This window comes from Haemaphysalis longicornis, unplaced genomic scaffold (assembly GCF_048455015.1).
Source record: "Haemaphysalis longicornis isolate Haplotype H1 unplaced genomic scaffold, Haemaphysalis longicornis Haplotype H1 scaffold_2, whole genome shotgun sequence".
Classification (NCBI taxonomy): Eukaryota; Metazoa; Arthropoda; class Arachnida; order Ixodida; family Ixodidae; genus Haemaphysalis; species Haemaphysalis longicornis.
The window spans coordinates 235929951-235953989 of record NW_027526295.1 but is presented as its reverse complement, the minus strand read 5'-3'; the positions used below and the strand labels follow the sequence as shown (position 1 = coordinate 235953989).

The 24039-nt window shown below is 47.1% G+C and overlaps 1 protein-coding gene across 1 annotated transcript in view; it reads right to left on the bottom strand.

Annotated features, from left to right (window-relative positions):
- Window positions 1–20817, bottom strand: part of LOC144170164 (salivary anticoagulant protein P23-like) — a 33322-nt gene extending 12505 nt beyond the window's left edge. Inside the window, exons 1-6 of the mRNA XM_077699770.1 lie at window positions 20553–20817; window positions 14082–14151; window positions 11417–11494; window positions 11171–11299; window positions 7250–7318; window positions 3748–3890 (exon numbers count right to left, since the gene is read on the bottom strand). Of these exons, the coding sequence (XP_077555896.1) occupies window positions 3748–3890; window positions 7250–7318; window positions 11171–11299; window positions 11417–11494; window positions 14082–14133 (471 nt within the window). The 5' untranslated portion in view covers window positions 14134–14151; window positions 20553–20817. The remainder of the gene's footprint in view (window positions 1–3747; window positions 3891–7249; window positions 7319–11170; window positions 11300–11416; window positions 11495–14081; window positions 14152–20552) is intronic.
- Between the last annotated feature and the right edge of the window lie 3222 nt (window positions 20818–24039).

Sequence of the window (24039 nt, the reverse complement as noted above, 5' to 3'; positions counted from 1 at the left end):
TCGAACTTCAGGTACGTGTAAATTTCATGAATTTTGATGTCGGAAATGATGGGCACCCAAGTGCGGAAGCGTTGTTTGTTTTATAAAAATCAAAGCCCCCATTTTAAGGGAAAGGTGGTTAAAACAAGAAGCTTTCTCCCGTGAAACCTGAGTCAAAGTCAAAGTCCAAAATTCAAACTGCTTCACTCATATCACCAGAATGTCGCAATTAGATAGCCGTCTGTTTCATAATGCAAGGGACCCGGGTTTGAATACAACCAAGGGAAGTTTTTTTTTTTTTTTTTTTTTTGTGAGGCTCTTCGCGTTTTGTTATCCGCATCATGCACCCTTTTTGGAGACCCATTGTATAAAGTTGGTTTTCTAGCAGTGCGTTTTGGTATTACGATCTACTGCGCGGGTAAGCCAAAGAAGGCTTCGCTTCAAAATTTGCTCAAGAATGTTTATAGAAGGCAAAAAAATCAAGGTGCCTACTCAACGAAGCCGGTCGTGGCAAATATAAATTCGCACAGCGACTACGAAGGGATCTGAAAAGTGTTGCAATAAAATTGTTGATTTCCTGATTTTGACGTGTTAGTATGCCTGCCGTGACACTGCTCCATCTCTTTTCGGTTAAAAAAGATGAGTCAGGGCGAAACGAACTTGGTGAAATTTTTACTTTAAAGCCCTTTTCCAAGCTCCTCTAAGCCCAGCCATGTTTACATGAGGACAGGAGCCGCCCGGACTTGTGTATACATGGGCGCTTGGGCGTCGGCAGGGGTGCGCGAAAGGGGCACTGGCTAGTCCCCCAAACTACACGAGCACTTGCCACCCCAGCACATTCCCCTCTCCCCATGTGATGCAGCGTGTTTCCCCCCCTCAAGACAAAATTTGCCGACGATCATGCATGTGCGGTCAGTTCGTGTATGCCACCAGGCCCCTTATTTCTTTTGCATGAACAACCAGATTCCTGAACCGCTAACAAGTCTGCTCCTTGCTCCGCTCCTCTTACACTACTTACCCGAAGGCTGGAGTGCCAATAATCTGATGTCTGGTCCAACGGGGAACATGCCTTTTGGGCATGCCCCTTGTTACCACCAGCCAAATCTCCGCTAGGTACCCTCTTCCTCCACTTTATTGGCCCACTGCCCGTGAGGTAATAAAATATACAAAATAACACAGATTTGACTGGGGAGTTTTGCGTGCCGAAGCTACAATGGGCTGTGAGGAGGGCTCCGGATTAATTTGGCTCCCTGGGGACCTTTAACGTGCCCCGACATCTCTACAAACGGGCGTTTTCGGTTTTGCCTCCACCTGAAAACCGGCCGCAGTGTCTAGGAATCGAACCCGCGTCTTTGCGCTCAGCAGCACAACGCCTACGCCGCTGAGCCAATGCGGCGGGCCCAGGAAATAACAAGGCTCTTGCCTATTAATACAGATTCGTTATGAGCCCCATGAGGCGAAGCACCTGCCATTGTGAACTGCGAATGGCCGCGAAAGTTTATGTGCGACTCCCGAACACGGATTCGGAACAAAATTGAGAAAAGAAGAAAAAAATTCACGCATCCCCGCGAAGTGAATCATGACGAGTGGGCGAAGCACTGGGTATCATTCTTGCCGTAAATCGCCCGTGAGAGTGCTTACTGCTGCTAAAACGATTTCCAAAGCAATTCAATGTAATCCAATCCATTCCAATCCAATCCGATCCAATCCAATCCAATTCAATGCAATACAGTTCAATGCTCCTCGCGCATGCGCAGCACGGTTCTCCAGGAGGTCTCTCTCTCTCTCTCTCTCTCTCTCTCTCTCTCTCTCTCTCTCTCTCTCTCTCTCTCTCTCTCTCTCTCTCTCTCTCTCTCTCTAACGTTTTGTGAACCCTTTTTTTTGTTCTTGTTAACCTTTTGTGAACCTTTTGTTCACAGATGTTTCGATTCACACGGTGCTGTGCCATGAGCACGGACGCCGGACGCTGGACAAGCCTCGGCCCTAAGGTGCTCCGCCCCAAAAATCCTGAAAGATACATCAGGCTGCCTTCTGGAATGCATGAGAATCTCATTCCTCTCCCTCGGGATTTTGAGGAACGGCCCGATGCGCACTCTATGCTGCGCCTTTAGAAGCCCTAGTGCAAATATAAAGCACAAAAAATTTAGACAGAAGACGAACGAGTCTCGTTCGTCTTCTGTCTAAATTTTTTGCGCTTTAAATTTGCACTATGGATTACCAACTAGCTCGAACTCACGCGTTGTTTAGAAGCCCGCCAGACAGCGTTTCTCTCCGGCCGTTCGCATTTGCGTTTTAACTGTCTCAGTGGTCGCGTTGGCTCGGTTTAGCAGCGGCGACATTGGGTGCCTGCCGCTCCTTTTGTTGTTCACTGCTATCGTTAATTGATGGATTGACTGATTGACTAGTTGATTGATTATGATGTTCAATGCACCGACGCTACACAGGCGATGAGACGCGCTGTAGTGGAGGGCTCCGGATTAATATTGATCACCTGGGGATCTTTAACATGCGCCAAAATCTCCACAAAATCTCTACAATCTCGGCGTTTTTGCTTTTCGCCTCCAATAGAAAAGCAGCCACCGCGGCCTGGAACCGAACCCGCGTCCTTGGGCTCAGCAGCACAATGCCTTGGCCACGGAGCCACCGTGGTGGATGTTTACTATTATCGAAATTTCGTCGCTGTCATTCCTTTCACACACTCTTTTGCCGCCTGCTTGGCCTTGCACACGCTGTGAACTCCGTTTTAAAACACGCACAATCGGTAGCGGGACGCGTCGATGCGCTGTGCGATCGACGCGTTCGTTTCCTACGTCTTCTACTTGACCTCTGTCACTCCATCACAGCAAGTTCGGCAGAGGTGTGAATGCAACGCCACCGCAGCCAAAGCCGCCATCGGTTCGGCTGACGTCACCCCTCTCCACACGCGCCCTGTCGTTCTCTGTTGTGTACATATCGGCCCGAAGGGTGAAAATTTTCGCCAAAACGCATGATGTATATGCTAACACAACAATAGTAAAACAAATTAGCAGTGGCTTAGCTCGGCTATGCCGGGATATACGTAGCGTGAGCTAAGGTTGAGATGGTTGTTCTTACGTTTCCTAATTGTCTAGTATTAGCTGATTATCATGCTTACTGCTGCTAAAACAATTTATTATCCAATCCAATCCAACCCAATTGAATGCAATCCAATCTAATTTAGTCTAGTCCAATCCAATCCAATCCAATCCAGTCGCGGCGGCGGAGGCTCCGGCGTGCCAGCTGTACGCCGTGAGACGTCACTGGTCCTCGCGCATGCACAGCACGACTCTCCAGGGAGTCACACGAAACTGCCCAACCTCGGCCAGTGTAGCTCACGCTACAAAACACAAAAGCAACAGAAAACGACCACGAGCTTCCAGTGGCATCACAGCGCGGAAGGGGAAGCTGCGAGTCTGCCCACTTTTCGTCGGAGCCGTCGGAAGGACTCGCGTCGTGTCTCGGGATGGACAGTGCTTCGATGTCGCGCCGGTTACCGCCAGTTTCTGCATCGCCTGAGTGCGGCCGATTATGCTTATTTGGTGGCTTTATATCAAGCAAGTACGTCAACAAGGCGGAAGCGCAGGAGGCGTGCGATGCCAGCGGAAGCCGCAATGCTTTCGAATTCAAGTTGCGTAAGCGGGCTCAAGTGCTCCAAGAAATTTTTTACCCACTTCTAAATCCCCCCCCCCCCGCCCCAAAATGCAAGCATGCCATTGCGGACGTTAACGCCGATGTGTCTCGCGTAATCACCTTGAATTTGAAGAAGGGGATAACGGCTGAAGGGTACAGTCTGGGCGTGTCCTTGAGAAGACGGAGCATCCTGTCCTGGAGCAACGAGTCCATATACGCGTTCGCATCCCGGACACTTGCACCGGAAATCGAAGGAGACGAAACTGCGAAAAAAAGACAAATAGAGGTTAGACGAGTGAGCTGGTTGAAAAACAACGCAAAAAGAAGTGTCCGGTAACATTTATGACCCTATATGACTCCCCAAGGAGCCAAATAAGAACAAAAAACATAAACAATTAGAGGAGTGTTTATCGGATGATCGGCAGCGTCAATCGGGAGCACCTAATGTTCATGTGAGATTTGGTCATGTGGGCCCGAAAAGACAGTGAAAAAAAAAAACTAGTTGATTCCTCTATCGTAGGAATCAGTAAAACACGAAAGTGAAATGTGCAGCGAAATCTGCAGCTGAGCATGATTTGCGGGTTGGCGACTGTCTTGTGGGTGCGCCTGGCGAGCAAAGTCCCACTAGCGGGTCGCTTCGGCAAAGGTGTACTGGCGTCATTTCCGTGACGGATATAACGTCAGTGAAATCTTGGGGTATCGCGACATAAAACACTTTCGTGTTAAAGGGACACTGAAGTGATTTGTAAAAATTACGGGATTACTAGCGCAAATTGTAGTCCGGCGTCCACAGGCCATGTTTCGACATCTCTGAGGGCGTTTACGCGAATTTATTTAGTAGAAAAATCAATTCGAAAATGCTGTCCTCCTCTCTGCAGCCTAACCCCTTTTCTGGGGCGTTTTCATGTGACGTCAGGAGGAGATGACTTGGCTTGACTGCGCTACTGCACGGCTAGCCGATCTTCCGACAGAGTCAGTCGGCCCAGCGTTTATGGTACAGCGTTTGGTCCGCCGGCTGCCGACGGGTCGTCGCAATTTGTTCGCTCAGTTGAAACTAAGCCACGACACGTTTGTGAATGGAAAAATGTGCCTTTCTTTACTTTGTTAGTTTGCACACTGTATCAAGCTCCACGTCCAGGCCGCTACACCCAAGCGCTGCACAAGCGCACATGCGACGCTTCGCTGACTGGTACGATAGTAGGAAAACCTAATGCCACTTGAAGGCGGGAGAAGTCAGCAAAGTCAACATAGGTACTGAGGAAATAAAATCAACTGAAACTTTTACCGTACAGCGTAAAACTAGGGAGCAGGAAGCACTTTTTTGCGCTGGGTGAACAATCACAGCGGTCAGCAGCACGACCACGCATCTGCGAACGCTTTTCCGTTTAAGAAATGCAATTGCTAGACGTAGGATATTGTGGAAAGTTGGGGGGCGCTTACTGCACGAGCGCTATACAACAAATAGACACCTAAGCTGCTTGAAATTCTAAAACTAAATAAAAGTGGAAACTGTTTATACATTATATACCTTATATTTCCCCTGCCGGCAGCGCTGGGTTGTGGCCGAGTGGTCTGGAGCGCTAGGAGTGTTATTTTGGAAGTTGCAAGTTCGAACCCCCGAGCATACTTAGATTTTTTTTCGTAAGTTCATTTTTTCGTTTTCGGCCGATGTTTTCTATACTGAGTTCACCATTTTTGGGCCGTAACGTTCACTGCTCCACGAACGAGTTCGCAGTACGCGCGAAGACTGACACTACGCGCTAGCGAGTTCTCGTTGGCGTGCTGTTGCCATAAGCACCGACTGCTTGATGGCAGTGGGCACAGGCTAGAATTAGAAGATTCTTGGCCTGGTGCGAACACGCTTTTTACGACACATGCATGAGTGAGGCAAGCTCCAAATATGCGGGAAAAGTGCATGGCATTTGAGCGGCGTCTGCGGTGACGCGGAGGGCGTTCATCCACAGCGTAGTCCTCGGCTAGTGATTGCTACGATTCCAAGCCGTCCTGGGAGGCTTATCTTAGGCATTTTACAGCCGACAACATGGCAGAAGCGCGGTATGACGATTACTGAGATATCGAGAATGCCCATCAAATAACGTCGGATGTCAAGCATGTTGTTTTGCAGAACCGAAACCGAAACTTTTTTGAATGCTAATCGTGGGCATCGTCCAATCACGGTGCACCTCCTCCCGTCGTCACAGCGTTGAGTTGGTGCGGCCGCCGCAGACAGCGCATGGTAGTTTTTCTTCTTTCGAGCTTTATAAAATAATTATCGACTTGTCAACCGGATAAACGATGAAAAGTGTGTTAATTTGAGCCAGTCTACGCAGTGCAAGCAAAAACCGGAGCTTGACAAATTCATTTCAGTGTCCCTTTAAAATATAAGGCCCGAAAACGAGCATCCCTAATTAAAATGTACGTGTAACTAAAGGTTGCTTCCCCGTAAGAAGTCCCTGTGTACAGGGGTGCACCCTTTACAGACCGCTTGCTTCGTTGTACTGGCGTTACATCCGTGACGGATATTACGTCAGCGATTTCTTCCTGTATCCGGGAATAAAACACCTTCGTGGTAAAAAAATATATATCAAGTGACGGAATGAATGTAAGCCCAAATAACGCGGTCAACGGGTAAAAAAAGGACATAACTGCAGTAAACAGGTACGTACAAAGGTAAACTGTCAATTAATTAAATGGAGTAAGCCCTTGTGATAACAAAGTCCGCGAGATAGAGAACTGACTTTATTAAAAAGTGGTACTCGTTAAAACAAGAGACGATTTAGTCTTCCTGCACCACAGTTGGGACCGTAAAAAATCTCCAAAAACTCAGAGAACTGTCTACTAATGCGCAACATTCTTGGGCCGCTTGTCTAGAGTGTGAGTTCTTTACAGCCAAATATGGACACGAGCTGCGAAAGACGTTGGATTATTTTAGTCTTTTAAAGTTAAAGACGTACTGCAGAGTTGATACGTTTACGCTTTTTTATTGGCATTTTAAACGTTCTTTCGAGGACTTTTTTTGTTTATTCTTTGGTGTAGGGTGGGAGATGCATAAGATGCATATTTTTGATTTTGTCAGGTCATTTTGTGAATATTTTGTTTATTTTTCTAAGTCTGGGCCATCCAAGTCCAAGGGCTCTTGTCCGACGCCTGAAATCACCAGCCTCTGCCAATAAAGTTATCTCTCTCTCTCTCTCTCTCTCTCTCTCTCTCTCTCTCTCTCTCTCTCTCTCTCTCTCTCATTACCAAATTCTGTCTGACCAATTATCTCTATTTAGGTTATTATAACGATTAAAGTTGTTACTTCTGAAAAATCTGCATTTTTGTGGAAATACAGGATGTTACGCGGTCCTGGCTGTGGGGTTACTCGGCAAAAAATGGTACGCATTGAAAACTTCAAACAAAGGGGGAATTTCAAAATAGCAATTTTGTTATAATGACGAAACAAAGTACATGAAACAAAGTGTGAATGCAAGTTGTTAGGGAGAAAACGCAACTGCGGTCATAAACTGCTGGTACAAAAAACAATGACAGATGAGGTTCGCGAATCCCATGCGGAAACGCGCATAAAAAAACGAAATTGCTTATCTTTGGAAGTCAGAAAATGCCAGCGAAAACGACTTACGGCTCGGAATTGGCCTGAACGCACGCCTCGACGATGGAAACGTTGGATACAGAGATGAACCACGGTAGCCTGCGGGCAGTCAAGGTAGAAACAAGTCAGGGAGAGGGTCGGGGTACCATCGATATCGTAGTTACACTCTTAAAAAAAGGTTGTGGCACTTACTAACAGAACACTAACCAGTTACTTGTCCCAGTATTCTCTACCCGCCGCGGTGGCTCAGTGGTTAAGGCATTGCGCAGCTGAGCACAAGGACGCGGGTTCGATTCCCGTCCGTGGTGGCCGCTTTTCTGATGGAGGCGAAAAGCAAGAACGACCGTGTGCTCGAGATTTCGGCGCACCTTAAAGATCCCCAGGTGATCAAAATTAACCCGAGCCCTCCACTACGGCGCGCCTCATCGCCTTTGTAGCGTCGGTGCATTAAACCTCCTAATCAATCAGTCACAGTATCCTCTGGGTCAGTGGTTCTCAGCCATGACTTCCGCGGAGAACCCTTTTGGAAAACCTTCAGCTGGAACGCACGGAAACGAAGGACGGTCGAGAGAAACACGGACCGTCTTTCATTTCCGCAGGTTTCAGCTGAAGGTTTCCCAGCGAACATCGACCAACTTGCCCTTTCGGACTTGCGAATGTGATGGGGGACCCCACAATGGAGCACATGTTGAACGGTGTCACAATGTCAAACAATTCGCACTTTCAGCTTACGTCGCCCACACACTTATCCAATGTCTGCCTTTTCTGCTGCACGTTAATGACGATGCGCCTGATAATGTTAAACAATTTTCTCTTGAATCTAAAAGTGTTTTAAGAACCTATATACTGCTTTTTATGTGTCTGTTATTTTTTCGTCTCATAGCTGGCGTGTTGTGCAAAAAGCAAATGCTAAAATATGTGCTACGCGGAGAAACTAAACGCACATATAATGCGATGAAGCCAGCTTTTTTTTTCGCATTGCAAGCAAGTACTGGCAAAAATCGAGGAAGCAATGGCAGAGGGGAAAGTTCTGAGGGAGGCTTCGCGAACCCTTCAAATGCTCTCGTAAACCCCCTGGGGTCCGCGGATCCCCATTTGAGAGCTACTGCTCTAGGTACACACGTAGTGCTTTTACTAACCGGCTTATGCATAACCTAGTAAAAAGTGACGCGTGCCAATGTGGATCGGCGGAGTGGGACGCGAAATAGACATATTAATAAACACGCACATATTAAACTTAGACAACAAATAAACTGGGCAAGAAAACCAACGGGATGCACAAGGAGGGCGAGTATAACACAGTCACATTGAAAATGCATCTCATCTTGCTTTTATACCCAGCAGCGGAAAATCCTCTAATAAACTCAGTGGGCTTGTCGCAACAATAAAATATTTTAGCGATAATTTTAGACTTATGCATTTTAATGTGAGCGTATAGAAGTCAGCATGCGGATTTGCCAAAACGCTTAAATCATGATGTGGAGTGGGAAAAACACGGTATTATATCCAATATTTCATACAATTTTCTTACTATCTGTGAATGTTAGTATCAAACAAACAGCAATCACTAAGTGCACGGTCTAGACTAGTAACGATGCATAGTTCCATACCTAGTGGCAGGACGTACATACCATTCGAGAGTAGTAAAGTTCGTAAGGAGTTAGTAAATACAACCCGTTACTACCATTTTACTGGCGTTTTTGTTAAGAGTGTATGAAGATGTGGAGCAACCTTATAGTCGGGGACCAGCGAATATAAACGCCACGGAGCCAAAATAAAAGACAGATATTTGAGAAAAGAAGTCTTTAATGATGCGTCAGCATTACCGTTCAATTCGAGCGTGGATTTTATGCGCCGAAGCTGCACCTGGTTTATGAGGCGCGCCCTGGGCGGAGGGCTACAGATTAACTCAGCCACCCTGAGGAAATTTACCGTGCGCCGAAATATCCACACAAACAGGCGTTTTTGTTTTCGCCTCCATCACAAAAACGAACACCGATGCCAAGAATCAAACTCACGACCACGTGCTCAGTGGTGCGCAATAACTACTGCGCCATCGCGGCAGGTGGCTTTACTTTTTCATAATTTTACAGCGAAGATGTATATGTCTTCGTTTCCCCATATAGCGTGCGTGGAGAAATCGGTGCAGAACATGAATTTTTTTGCGCACAAGAACGAATGTTTTGCATTGTTTTCTCCAAAGGCTCCTGGAGTGATGTTTTGTCCGTTTTTTTCTCTCTTCCAGACACGCGCCCTTGAAGGGTTTCCGGAGCGCCTATATGCGTTTCCTAGTCAGTACAGCCAGCCGTCACCTGAGCATGCTTATAGGGGTTATATCGCAGCATAAACGTACCTAAAGCATACAAAACCACCCTAACTGAAACAAATAACAGCCAAAACGGACCTGCAATGGTTGAAAATCATGGCGTAGAAAAATATCCAGCAGAAATAGCCGAAACCAGCCTATAAGGGGAAAACCCACAAAAACGTACACGAAGCAGTAGCTGAAACTGACGAAAAGGCAACGAAAATACCCTAAATCCCATTTATAATGTGTAAAGACGTCCTTAATAGATTGAAAATGAAAATGAAAAAAAAAAGCGGTAACGGAATTTGAACCCGGGTTAGGATGTTTACTTCGCAGGAGCGGAAGTACTTCACTACGAGACCACGTGATTCTGAGCAATTAAATTGAGGGTCACATGCACGCAGGCATAGCTTGAAACATGCCCCCAGATGGCGCCACGCGTCGCTTGGCTGTGCTCACTAGGAAGCGCCTACACGCCTAGCGACGTTTCGGTCGGTGTATTTACCAAGCACGCGGGAATCTCCAGTTGTCCCTCTATTCGGGCGCATGGTGGGTGGGATGGGTGAGGAAGGGCGTGCAGCCGGGTTTCACGCCTTAACCGATGACATGCCCGTTGGGCTGGTGGGAGGTATCGACGTAGACGTGTCGCGGCCGGATGCTGCCTGACGGCTGTCCTCCGTAGTCGAGTGGTTTGGGTTGGTGTGTTACACGAGCAGTAAAATGCCTATGACTCGGGAGGAATACGAACAACCCCGTGTTTGACCGCTAGGATAACACTCTAGACCTTCCAAGTTTCGTTCAGCTGATTAGATATATATGCGCAACCACAAATTACCAACAAGCGTGTCTTGTTCCATGCACTCCTTGGACTGCGCCCAACTCCGCCGGTCATCCTTCTTCAGAGAGTAGAAGGGCACCGATTTTTTTTTATTTTTATCTGTCTTTCCTTCCTGTGTAATTGTTTTATGACATCAGGTCCAATACAAGCAGTCCAGTTTATGAAAATCCTTTATTTCTAGCGATAACCTGATCATAATTATCATCATTATTGCCACAGTCAAGCAGAAGTTGCTGTGGACGGGCTGATATGGTGAATTTTGTGTAAGGAACACAGGTTTCTCACGAACGAACAACGCGCAAATAACAAAAAAGGATAGAAATATCTAATAGCTTCGATAGCTTACTTCTGCCCTGCCGCCTACAACCGAGCAACTCCTACATCATGGATGTTGCATATATTTGTTTAAAACAAAGAGTTGCCTGAAGGCGAAAGTATGTGAACCGCAGCTAAAATGGAATCAGCCTACAGAAACCATCCCTCGTTCTTTTGCGTATGGTAACATCTCGTTGGCGAGGCATAATGCTTGGCTGTAAGAGACAAACTAAAAATTTGTATGCTTCTCGTTACTGGGGTACTCATTGCCGAAATTTACCTGGCATTTATGGGGGTTATAATTACATTACTGTACTGTTTAGGTGGCCGATAAGGACTTCAGTGATTCCTGTTATGCCTCGTCCGGCACAGTCTAAATGAACATTTTCTTCTTTTTTTATTCGTGCATCTGTTTCGAACGGCTGAGCGCACTCCGTAAAAGCAGTAGTTACGTTTTTCCAGCTCAAGAGAATTTGAAGAACAGACTGACCATTGAAAGAGGAGCCTCTTGGTGGGGGTAGTGGGGCCGCCGGTCTAGAGGAGCTTCTTGGCGGGGCCAGAGGAGGCAACGGTGCGGAAGAGGTCTTTGACGCCGGAAACACGGGCGCCCCGCGAACGCCTGCATAGGTTCAACTCTTGAAGCATGCACGACGTTTGCCGCGCGCGCAACAGGACCATAACATATGAATAAAAGAGGAAAAAAAAACAACGAAGAACTATACAAAGAGGAACCAACGTGAAGGGTCGTCGTCTTCCAGAAGGCCGAGAAACTTGTGCAGCGTCTCCTCATAGCTCTCAGTAGTGGTGCGCGCCCCTGTCGAAGTGATGAAAGGAAAAGAATGGCAGGGGTGAAAAAAAAAAAAGCGTTTCAAAAGAGTACGAACCCATGTGACGGCTCTGTTTGGCAACACTGCTGCTAACGAGACATTGGCTATTCTTGACACGCGAGCGCTCACAAATCACTTTTGTCTCTCATCTGAGAAGCAAGTTTTCTGCGGCTTTGGAGTGTTAATTCGAATACTGTGCACTCCAGCTATTCAAAATGCATATTTTTAGTGCCACAGTGCGCAGTGCATGCGTGAAAAACAAATGCTTCGAGTAGGAGAGCGCTGCTTTAAAGGAGCCATGAAGAGAAAATACAACTTCGTTTAATTTGGAAGTACTAGGATTCAGTATCTCACTCAGCTCCATTGAAGCCACAAAATATATTTTTTTAACAAAAAAAGCAAGAAGTATTTAAAAACTTTCAAATTTTGCGCCACAGTGACGTGTCATGAGCAAGAATGACGTCATACGGGCGAACAATAAAACATAATTTTCAGTGCGTTAACTGCACGTTAGCTATCAAGTGATGCGCTCAATTGGAACTAGAGGCCCCATTACAGACGTCCAGTCATGTGTCGTCGCGACAGGTCAGTTAGGCAGCCTCCAATCACACAAACAAGGTTCCATGACGTCATGGAGAAGTTGCGGGAAATAGGCTAGGGGGTCGCGACTGCTTCACACGTTTTCTTTAATATCTCCCTCATTTGTTCGAAGATTGCGATGATATTGGTATCATTGCTATCGGGACTAAGCAGTCTTTCTAATAAACCCAACTTGTATTTTGTCTTCATGGCTCCTTTAAAGCCAGCAGAAGAATTATTATGGAGTACGTCCTTTGTTCTTTCGTCGTCGCAAAGTCAACCATAATGAATTAAGAGAGATCGAAGAAGTAAAAATCAACTACCTCTCCGTCGAAACGACAACGATGAGGGAACGCGAAGCTTTCCAAAAGTAAGTCCAACACCAAACGAACCAACCCAGAAGCGAGTTGTTTATTTGTGATGATTAGTATAGTGGTCGCCACCGTTAGACAGAGGGGTGCAGTTACTGTATAATTTTGCACATCCTTGCACCCTTCTACAAATGCAAATTACTTCGAGACTGCCAGAATGGTGTGATCGGGTAGACTCCGGTTTCATAACGCGAGGGACCCCGGTTCGATACCGACCGCAGAAAGCGCCGTTCGGCAGCGCTGGCATCGAGGCACCCGACTTGGAGCAGTGGAACGCGGAAAATTTAAATTCACTTGAGCAAACCTCTGGCGTGTTATTTTGGAAGAAACGAGACTGGAGAGGAACAGCATGAGAGGTGAGCGGTAAAGAGAAGGGATGCATTTACTTGCCAGAGGCGCCAGTCGACTATCGTCTATCGTCGACATTTGCAACGAAAGGAGCAGATACGCGGCCAATTTTTTCTTCAGGGGATTTAGTTTTCCTGGTTAGTATCTGCCCTTCTGGTGAGCTATGAAGCAGCTGAAGCCTCGACGTCATTGTATACGGTTATGTGAGAGGGCGGAGATGACAAAGGACATTGAAAAAATATTTTGGGATATCTATCGGTGGATCTTTCAGAATGCGGGATCATTTTGTCCCTCTCCTTCGCTAACGTCAGGTACGGCCCGATGCGCACCCCCTGCTTCGTTTCTAAAATACGACGCGGTGTTTCCCCCATGCTCCTCGTACGCCGTCATATCCGTGCTTTGTGCTCTAACCATCTCAGTGGTCATTCTTTCTCGCTTTATCACTGACTTCCTGTCGCTCCCTTTGTTGTCCACCAGTATCGGCTAGCGTCACTAAATAAACGCTTTTAGAGTATCGGCACTGTTTTCTCTGATTGTTATGTGCTGCCAAGATTTTCATTGGTCTGTCGTCACCACGTGATATTTGTTTACATATGGGCGCAGCCATTTTGTTTCTGGGCGCCTCTCCTCTCTCTTGCTCTCTCTGCTGCGCGGACGCTTTAGCGGCCGGTCGCACTCTGCCCGTCACAACCGGCGGCGGTTTCGTTGGGAGAGATGGCAACACTGCAAGCCAGACACAAAATTGCCCCCAGACGCTTCCGGGTGCACGAAGTGCGGCGCTCTTAAGCGTATCTTTTGCTCTTAAGCGTATCTTATTTAGTGACACTAGTATCGGCCCTCCGTGGCGGGCACTCATACTCCTTCCTCTTTTGCAACCCTTAACTGGTTGCACACTCCCTTTCACAACGCGTACAAACGGTGATGGGAGTCACGGGACCCCTCGAGGCGGCGTGAGACGGCTGTCTCTGTGGAGGGGCCGGCGGCTAGCCGGGCTGCGACTTAATGCGAAGGTAGCGCCGCCGAAGCCAAGCGCTTTCTCGTCAATTGTTCACCTTCCGCTTCGTTGAAGGATCAACGTTAAAACGTTTTGCCGACATGTTTCATCCATTGCTTCCACCATCCGATGACTGCATTCCTTCACAGCGACAGAAAGTCCAAAACCGGGAGTAACGACACTACTTCTCCAGATTGACTGGAGGGCACGGTATGATAGAATATAGTATAATCAAAGTAAGCTGAACAACAAGGTTATATATTGCTTGAAAAGTGCGCTTACTTTGGCTGCTGACCCCGACCACAGCGAGGCACACAAGTATTAGCCGAAGCATCCTGGGTGCTTGTTAGCCCTGCATGAAGAAAGAGATGCAGGATTAGGCAGTCGTGCTGTGCTTGAAAAAAAAAGTGAAGTGAAGGTAGAAGTGCCAGATCAATTAAGAGTATTCAACACTAAACGCGAAACCACCAGTCACTTAGCCTGCGTATATGGGCAATCCACAGTGCAAGGTAAAACTACCGCGCGAAATAAGTGTTATAAGGTGGTGCAAGTGCAATGGACCCATCTTTTTGCCTTAATAATATGTTAGCCTGCTACGGAAGGTCTTCATACGGCCCGAAACGTACGCTGGTTATGCATCATTTTAAATGCACTAATTGCAACGCTGGTTGAACATTTCAGCCCTGGAATGTTTGCTCCAAATAGGTGAAGAATGAAAACAGTTATACACGGACGGAGAAGAAAAAAAAAGGCGCTGTGGATGAAACAGAAGCGTCCAAAAATTAACGCATGCCGAACAAGACGCCGATGCACGAGGGTATGAATAAATGTGGCCAGATTAACACGCGCATTATGGCCATCAAGACACGCATATAAAAGCCGGCGTACCTTTTGATTGATTGATTATGATGTTTACCGCGCAGACTCTACAAAGGCGATGAGGCGCGCCTTAGTGTAGGGCTCCGGATTAATTTTGACCACCTGGGGTCCTTTAACGTGCGCTGAAATCTCGCACACAAGAACGTTTTGCTTTTCGCCTCCATCATAACAGCGGCCGCCGCGGCCGGGAATCGAACCCGCGTCCTCGGGCTCAGCAGCAGTCTGTTTATCGCGCACAAACGACGATAAAGATATCAAGATCGGTTTCTTGGTTGTATCGCCACTGTTCCCGCAAATCTACGCGCATTCCGTGTTAGAGGATCGGGAGTTGTTTGCACCTACGTACAAAAAACACGGCCATACTGGAACACGCACCCTAAATGGAAGATGAGCTGTCAGCTCACACGAAAGAAACAGGACTCATTTTATCCCTTTCAGTCCCCGTGTCTCCATATGGAGACGCGACGTTCGTCGTCGTTTTCCTCGTGAAACCAAAACAGTTCATGCTGCAGAGCGGTGCAGCTGATGTTCGAAACCTACGGAAGTGAAAGGTAGCACCATGTGATGTGGAATGGCGGAACCGCACTCATAAGTCTCGTTTCAAAATGGACGCCACCAAGTTTTGTCGGAGCTCCGGTGTGTTGCCGTGCTAAGTTCTCTTTTACTGCGGCGTAAATCATTTATAAAAGCTAAAAACACCTCTTTTATGTGCAGAAATCATTATTTCAACTCCTTGCTTGTAAAATGCCCCAGGATATTTATTATTTTTTTATACGCCTCGAGCGCGGCCTGTAGGGGCGCCACTGAAATCCCCCTAGCGGCCCGTTTCAAAAGCAGGCGCGGGAGTCCCCGGCCCGCTCCCCCCTGTCGCCGTTGCTTTTGGGGCTCTTTCAAGACAGCGATTTACCGTTTGTCCGCGTTCGAAATACCGAATAACGTGGAGCGGGCACTCTGTTTGCAAGCATGGTGTGTTCACGAGAGTATAAACGTTTATGACGCGATCTTAGTGAGATCTATATGAGCGCCGGGCGTGTGTCACAGGCTGGCGTCCCGAAGCCAGCATTTGCATGCAGCTGATTGCAATTCCGCTGCCCTGAAATTTAGTGGCAGTGTCTCCGTAAGCAGTGTTTCCTCCAATGGTCATGTTGCGGCCATACGCACTATGATGTAAATCGACTTATGATGTAAATTACAAAATCCAGCGGAGCACTCATACCTGACAGCACGCAAGTTACGCCTGCCAATATCACATATCAGATAGTGATCAGTACCATGAACAATCCAATGCGGCATAAATTTCAGAAACGGTACCAAAGAAGTATGATGGATAATGCAAAATTACACTCCGGAGTCAGCACACGACGACAAATTTAATGCTGTGTCGTCTTGTGCCGAGGTGAGCGCTCGCAAAGATTCATCTGTTACATTTATCCTCCACGATAAGCGCGAAGATGGGCTTATAGAGTAATCCGCGTCCGTGACCAAACTCTTCTTTGAAACATCGTCATATGACACAGGGAGACTGCAGAATCTAGCATAAACCGAAATCAGAGACCGTTATCAGATACGACACTCTTCCAACAAGCCCGTGTGTACGAGATTTCGGCGCACGTTAAGGATCTCCAGGTGGTCAGAATTAATCCGGAGCCCTCCACTACGGCGTGCCTCGTCGTCTCCGTTGCGTCGGCGCGTTAAAACCTGCAATCAATCAATCAACTCTTCCAACGACACGTCGTAGCGCTTGTGAACTGCCTACCCTGTATTCTTCAAAAAATGCGTCCGCCGAGTGATCAGCCGTTCGTTGAAGGTGAAAAACAAACGAAAAGTGAACACACAGCTTGTGTGTGTGATTACTAAAACGTTCATTCGTTGATTTCGCCACGAATTTGTAAGCAACAATAGCTGAGCGTCCTCCTCCTCCTCCCCCCCCCCCCCCTTCCATGTCTAGCGAAATAGTGCATTTCGCATCTAGTTGGTCTGGTAAATACTACCTTGCTCAAACAAACGTCTTTAGCATTTCAGAGGCTGCACTCGGTTTTTTTGTGCATTCCTGTACGACTATTCTATTTATTCCTGACTTGCAGATCATTCATTTTCCCGTGGTTTCATTAACATATACCTTGGTTCTTACTATAAGGCATGAGTGGGCACAAATCGGACAATGCACAGCCTTTGAGTGTACTTAACATTTTCGCGTGGCTTATATTCCCATAAAAGGCACACGTTTTTGTCAGCGATTGGATTATCACATCCCCGAAACAAATTTTTCTACGACGTACATATTCGAAGCAAAGCCGCATTGGTTGTCTGCGCTGCAAAACGAACCAACCACTTACAGTGCCAATATCACGTCTAAACGAGGCGACAATAATAGAATTCACTTGTGCTGACGTGTTCGAAGGTGACCTCGGTGATATGCTGCTGCCGTCGCCGACGCCCGCAAGAGCGGCCAAGAAGCGCGCAGAACCGCCTCCCCGGGTAGCTCTTGTTGGCGTTAGGGCGCTCTACCAAGAGACGCAGCTGTTTTTTTTAAGTGCCCTAAACGTGCAGTTAGCTTACAGACGTCACCATAACAAGTTGTTTAGTGCGCGGAAAGGCAAAGAGAAGCGAAAGAGAACCAAAACACTGCATGACCGCCTATCAGCCACGCAGCGCTAATCCCGCAAACGCCGCGGAGAAGCGGCGGCAGGCGGCGCAGCTATCGCGAATCTCGAGGCGTATAGGGGAAAGCAGGATTCAGTAATAGTGGGGCTCTTCGATTTACACTCTCGGACTCACCGCGGATAGTCCGCGGGTAGTCCGAGGATTCACCGAAGCCATAGGGATATATGGGAAAATCGAATGCCGGACTGCTTCTCGGGGAGTCCGCGGTGAGTCCGAGACTGTAAATCGAAGAGCCCCAGTGTCTCTGTATGAGAAGGCGACGCCATTTGCGTACTAAGTATTCTAGAGAGACTGAACTTTTTTTTCTTACCTCTAGACACTTGACACTGCTAAACCTCCAAGTATGGAATTTTTTTTGCAGTGAATATAATAATTAGTGACTGAAAGGGTTATGCGTAAGCATGTGAGGCTCAAACCTGTCGGATCTGTTTGTCTAGATGGGCGACTGTTTGTCTAAAGCCACGCCTACGAAGTCGGACAGAGAAACGTAAGCGGCCGATCGCCAGCGCGCGGGCACTGGAGCGGGTGCACGTTGCGCTCAAAAGGATGACGTCGCGTGGGCGATAAAAATCCAATAAAAATTTACCATCCATTCCTAACGAAAGTTGAGAAAAGCACTAAAGATTTCTCACCTCAAAAGTGCATCAAACCCTTCGCTAAAAGTGCGCCCAATCAATCCTCAAACCTTCACAGGCACAAATCGCAAAATAAGGACGGACACAGGCGACGTTTTGTAACGCATCCACGAACGATCTAAATGTATACTGATGCATGGTTTTTGACATAAAGTTTTACTATTGTAGACCTCCTTCATGATCGATGCGTGTACTGTCTTATGCAGACCCGTTCCTTTTTCGCGATTTTCAAGTAACCGTTTTGACACGATGGGAGCACGGTTTCACGCATGCGCAGTGTGTCCAGAGATCTTATCAGAGCTTTTCGGTCGACCAACCGGTCTATGGGGAAGAGCATTAGTTTTTGACAGGCCGCCAACGGTGCCACTAAGAAAGCTTTCGCTTTAAAAGACACCGGCTCGCGCTCTCGGCTGCTACGCTGCGTCCTTCTTGTCAGTGGCGTCATGAGCCTTCATTCGCGGCGCTTCGCATATCTCGCGCAACCAGCGCAATGGTTGTCGCGTTTGAGCGGAAGCTTAATCCTCCAAAGTTGATCTGATTGTGGGGATTAACACGCCGACGCAACGCAGGCGATGAGGCGCGCCGTAGTGGAGGGCTCCGGATCAATTTTGACCACCTGGGGATCTTTATCGTGCGCCGAAATCTCGTACACACGGGCGTTTTTGCTTTTCGCCTCCATCAGAAAAGCGGCCGCCGCGGCCGGGAATCGAACCCGCGACCTCGTGCTCAGCAGCGCAAAATCCTCCAAAGTTACCGGAGGTGTCTCAGTGGAATACAGAGAAGCATCGTGAGCAAACAAAGAGGTTTTAACAGAACTCCGAAAATGTATCTGTACTTACGCAGCCATAACGAATCTGCATCAAATCATCCCAAAATTCTTGAGACTTGTTTCAGTAGGTTAACTACTGAGATTAGGCGGCACAGAAATAAGTTATGGAGAGGAGAGTGGGCTGCCTTCTTGGCTTCTGGCTTAATGTGGCCTGACAGACTAGTGCAGGTGTAAATCTCTGTTAAATAAAACAAAGGTACGACGAAACGAAACGAAGCGTCACTCCATGTGGCCCAGCGCGAATTAAAAAACGACGAGAAATAGCCCTATTTGGCTACTCCGCCATATATGGGTATTAAACAAAACTCCAAATTTACAGAAGCGGCGCAAGGAAACTTGTGCATTGGTAGACAATTCCCAAATATTCTGCACAACGGTTTAGATAATTTGTCATAGTTAGCATAATTTGCCTGGACTGGAACCAGAAATAAATGACCAAAATACAGGCCACCCGTCGCTGTGTGGCTCAGATGCTAAGTCGTTGTGCTACTGAAGGCATATTGTTAGCGCTGAAAGACGAGAAATAAGATAGGAACATACGAGACAAACTCTAGCACCGTGTATTCAATTCATGTATCACTCTATTCCGATCTTGTGTCCCGCCTTCAAGCGCTAACAATATTAGCACTATGAAATCAACTAGACCAACCTCCCGCCCTTAATTTCCGGCCGCTGCTCCGCTTTTCTTGATAGAAGCAGGAAGCAAAAAGGGCTGTTGTGTCGAGATTTGAGCGCGCGTTAAAGATCCCCAGGTGGTCAAAATTAATCCGTGGGCCACCACTACAGCGCGTATCGCAGCCCAGGCATAACTTCAGCGCGTAAAAGCCCCAGAATTTGAATTTCACCTTACATACAGGTGTCCGCTAGACGAACCTCTAGACTGGTGTGGTGGCGAAAATAAAAGAAAGAAAACATACATAACTGCACCCGGTTATATGACTAGCGCCAGAGCCTAAAAATGGAAGGGGGGTGTGGCATAATATTGTCCAAGGTTAATCGAATGCTAAAAAAGGAAAACATAAAACTGCACCTAGCTTACACCCAGCGCCAGATTATTAAAATGTGGGAAGGGGGGATTGGAAAAGTATCCTCCAAAGCTAATCGATGGATAGCTAATCGTGGAGGTTCATCAGGTGTCAAAACAAAACTGCCCCAGGATAGCCAGTGTGCAAAAAGAGAAAGAAAACTTCTCCCACGGCAACTCCTGGCGCATACCTACGGGGGGATGGGCCAAAAAAAAAAAACAATAGGAACTTTGCCGAAGGAATACCGGCTTCCACGAACATTTGCTGAGTCGAATGGTTCATTTCCGCGTTTAATGAACACGCCTGCTCTCCCGGGAAAACGTCAGCCGTCGTTATTTTCGTACGGAAGCACACGACCGCAACCTTTTCTACAAAAATGCTTCCCTCTTCTCCAATGAGCCCGCGCGAGGTATAACGGAATGAAAACGGGAGAAATATATTTCACTCGCAAAAAGCCTTTCCAAAATAAAAGAGGCTGTTAATTCGCTGAACAGCAAATCGCGCAACTGTCTTCAACAAATGTACACTCTTCCCATTGTTTCCTGGAAAGGAGACGGCACACGCACTTCGTTACGAAATCTCCTTCCAAGAAGTCCCTGCCCGGCGTCCTCGTCTACACGGTGGGGCGTGACGTCCCTCCACAATGCGTTCAAGAAAGTGCTTATCTCGACTGCCCCCGAATGCAATTGAAAGCGAACCTGGTAGAAAGCGAGAAACATACCCGGCAGGCACGAGCGTAGATTCCTCACAGTGCTTCACGACGTGAATGTAACGCTGCTTCGGTGCGGTGTTTACTCTTCGCAGGGTGCACGGGCCGCTAGGAGGAGGCGGGTGTCGCAGAGGCTCGCCTATCGCGCGGAAACCAGAGACGGATGTTGGAAGCCATGCTGGCGACGGAGGCGACACTTCTGTAGGTCGTCGACGGCGGCGACGCGAGTGCGCGTTGCGTATTGGGGCCTTAGGAAAACCGGTTGCGCCCATAAACGCCCGTGAAGCAGACGACAAATCTCCGCCTACTATGCGTCCTTGGCTGAACGAAGCAAGGCGATGAGTCTCGTGTGTCGCTGTGGGCACGTCATCGCTCACGACCGAACGATCGGAGCCGCCCCTCAGGGTCCATTAGTTCATTAGTCCGATTGAGCAATTGTTCGCGTGAAGGAATGCGTACGCGCTCGCTCGCGCGACGGCGATGAACTGTTCTCTTTTGTACGCGATGCGCTCTTTTTATATCCCACTACGACCTACCTATCTGCTCACTTATCCTAGGTGCAAATGAAATAAACCTCGAATCCCGGTTTATAGGTCTGCCTGTTTGACTTTCTGGCCACCTATCAAATGCACTCTCTAATACGTCATTACAACTGCCGTTAGCGTATGAGACGTAACTCTCGCGCGCACACGCGCGCACGCACAGATGCACATGCACTAGGTGCACTCATTCTTCCAAACCAAAGAGCACTTTGCATTTCAAGGCAATGATCAGTGATGAATTAGGCCTTTTTTTATGCCTTTTGTTCAAGTGCGTTTTCTCGTTTACGCGCTGTAACGCGAGGCAGCCATTCTTCACGTTTTTTGACGAGTGGCCAGAAATTGTAGTTTGACAGCGAGCGCCCTGTGATGCCACTTTGTGCATTGAAGCGCCATTCTTGCAAGCAGGGTGAGATTCGACCCTACGTGACCTTTTATACCTGCACTTTCGCTCAGTCCAAGTATTTGTTGTTGTTGTTGAGTAATTTTATTGACACACAAAAACAAAGAAATTGTGATTGCGCGCTTCTATCTTCGTGGCTGCGGTAAATACTTGCAGTAATGTATTTAATGCATCATGCTTCGCAGCTTAGCTTTTTCGTATAGAATTTAGAAAGCATGCTTTGTGCAGCTGGAAGTGTTGGCGCACATAAAACTCTAAACCACCAGCATGCTAATATCCAAGACATGAAACAGTAATATCGTATCTCTAGTTCAACCTCTATGCCTGGAGAGTTATCCGGATGTTAACAGATTAGCACCACCGAACACTCGCCATCTTTGTCATTTAATTTTTTTTCAAGTCAACTTTTATTTGGATGACAGCACATGCAAACAAATTAGTATACAGATGAGGGCGACCCTAGACTGGAAATGCTAAAGGGGACTTTGCAAAAGCAGCCGATCAAACAAACAAACGTCAGCACATTTAATGGAGATACAGAAACAATGCAAAGAAACAAGGGCATGATTTACAATTAACAAATATTGTTTAATCCAAATTAGACCGAATTACAAAACATCGAAGGTAATAATATAACTGAATAACTATCAGCACAATATAAATGCACAGAAAATCAATACGCAGATGCAACTACGAAGCAATTTACCTGTGCTATTCGTAGTTTTTTACAACGGAAAGTCCCTGACACACTTAATACAGCGTGATATAGACGAAGGTAATTTTACGCATAAGATAACTCAGTGGTTCACCTTCACCGCAATGCACCCTATTAACAAATTCATGCAGCCAACAACGAAAATTCGACAAATGGCGACGCCGAACATGCGACTTGAATCAAAAGTTCGACCTGCACTGTGGCATCACGCAATACAAGCGTGACGTTCTGCGCTGCGCAGTGGCACAGCGCAGATCGCATTTTTAAGCAGCTGCTGTCATTAGGAGGGTGGATTCGTTCGTAGCATGGATTGGTCAGTCGACTGCAGTGTCGTGAAGCTGAACCACAGCACTGCCTTAGAGTGTAGTGTGGAAAGGATCGAGGTTATCCCGAAATGAAAGTGCAGCGGTACAAGAAGTTTTCTCACCGTAATTAATGTGAACACTTGGTAATAAGAAATTTTTACTAGCTGTAAACCAGGCGAATTTACTACCCTTTGTATGTTAAGATTATAAAATCGTAGCAAATTTAACAGTAAAAAACTTAAAGGGACCCTGCAAGATTTCGATAAGCGCTTTCACTCTTTCGTTCGCGTCTGGAAGCACTGCGAAAGCTATAGTTATCGCCAGCATAGAGCGGCACTGCGTGATTTGCTCGTCGCACCAGAAACGCCTTCCATTTCTGCTTTGTTTTTGTGGCTTTTTTTAAGGTGCAATCGAAAAGCGTTCATTGCTGCAACTGAAGGAAAACCGGCTGACAGCCGCTACTTGGCCTCAGTGACGTAATTCGAGCCGTCGAAGAACATCAAGACTGGGAAAAAGAAAAAAATCTTTTGAGCGAGTTTCCAAGTTATCTGATGAGCAAAGAACAGTAATGTTTGGCTGAGGTACTTTGCGGCCCCCTAATCTATAGGTGCTGAGTGTGGTAGGCGACTGCAAGCATTTAAGATTTCAAAAAAAGTCGAAAAAAGTGTTGCAGGGTCTCTTTAACAAGGATTCGCAAGTTTTTCACGATTCTCAACGGGAGCACTTTTTTGCGTGACCCTGTAGAGTACCCAATGCGTCGCCAAGCCTCGAATCTGAGGCCGCATTGACACGTAGCACGCGCGCGAACAGAATGTCGCACGACGCAGGGGGCGCCCTGGCTCGGGGTCAAGTGAGTCAAGCGGCTGACTCCTGACGCCCACCCCGTGCCTTCGGCTTGGGTAAACAGGATGCCCTTGCGCGCACGTCTCCGTGCGGCGAAAACAGATCGGGCTTCGAAAGCCCTCCGTCTTCAAGGAGTACTACACTTCAGGCTGAAACTCCTTTGAGACAAACGCGATATTTTTATGTCGAAATTAAAAGGCAGGACTTCGCGGCCTACGCAAAAGGTAGTCAGCAACGACACAGTGCGGGTTTGAATGGCGAAATATTTTCTCGATTCCCTCCTATTTTTTGTTAGACATATATACATATAACGCCCTGTCTTACTGCTCTTTTCAGGCAAAAAGGAGAAAGAAAGGCCTAAACAGGCTCCACCAATCCCGTCTGGCCGTTTTAGATTTGGAATGTCGTAAATTGTGTTGAGGAAAACTGGATTTTGCGACAAGACGAGTTTGCACGCTATTGGCATTTTCTGCGTTGTTAAATAACCAATCCAACCACAGGCGGTATACTTATGGCGTGGTTTTTTGCCGCGTTAAGGCAGTTTGTTTTCATACTACAGTTTCCACCTTTTATTTTCATAGTAATAATAATAATCTTCATTTACCTTTAACATGGCGGCCTACAATTACGCTTAGCATAAACTTGTTCTACTAACTCAGACACAAAAACAATTTTATAAATGAGAAAAAAAAAC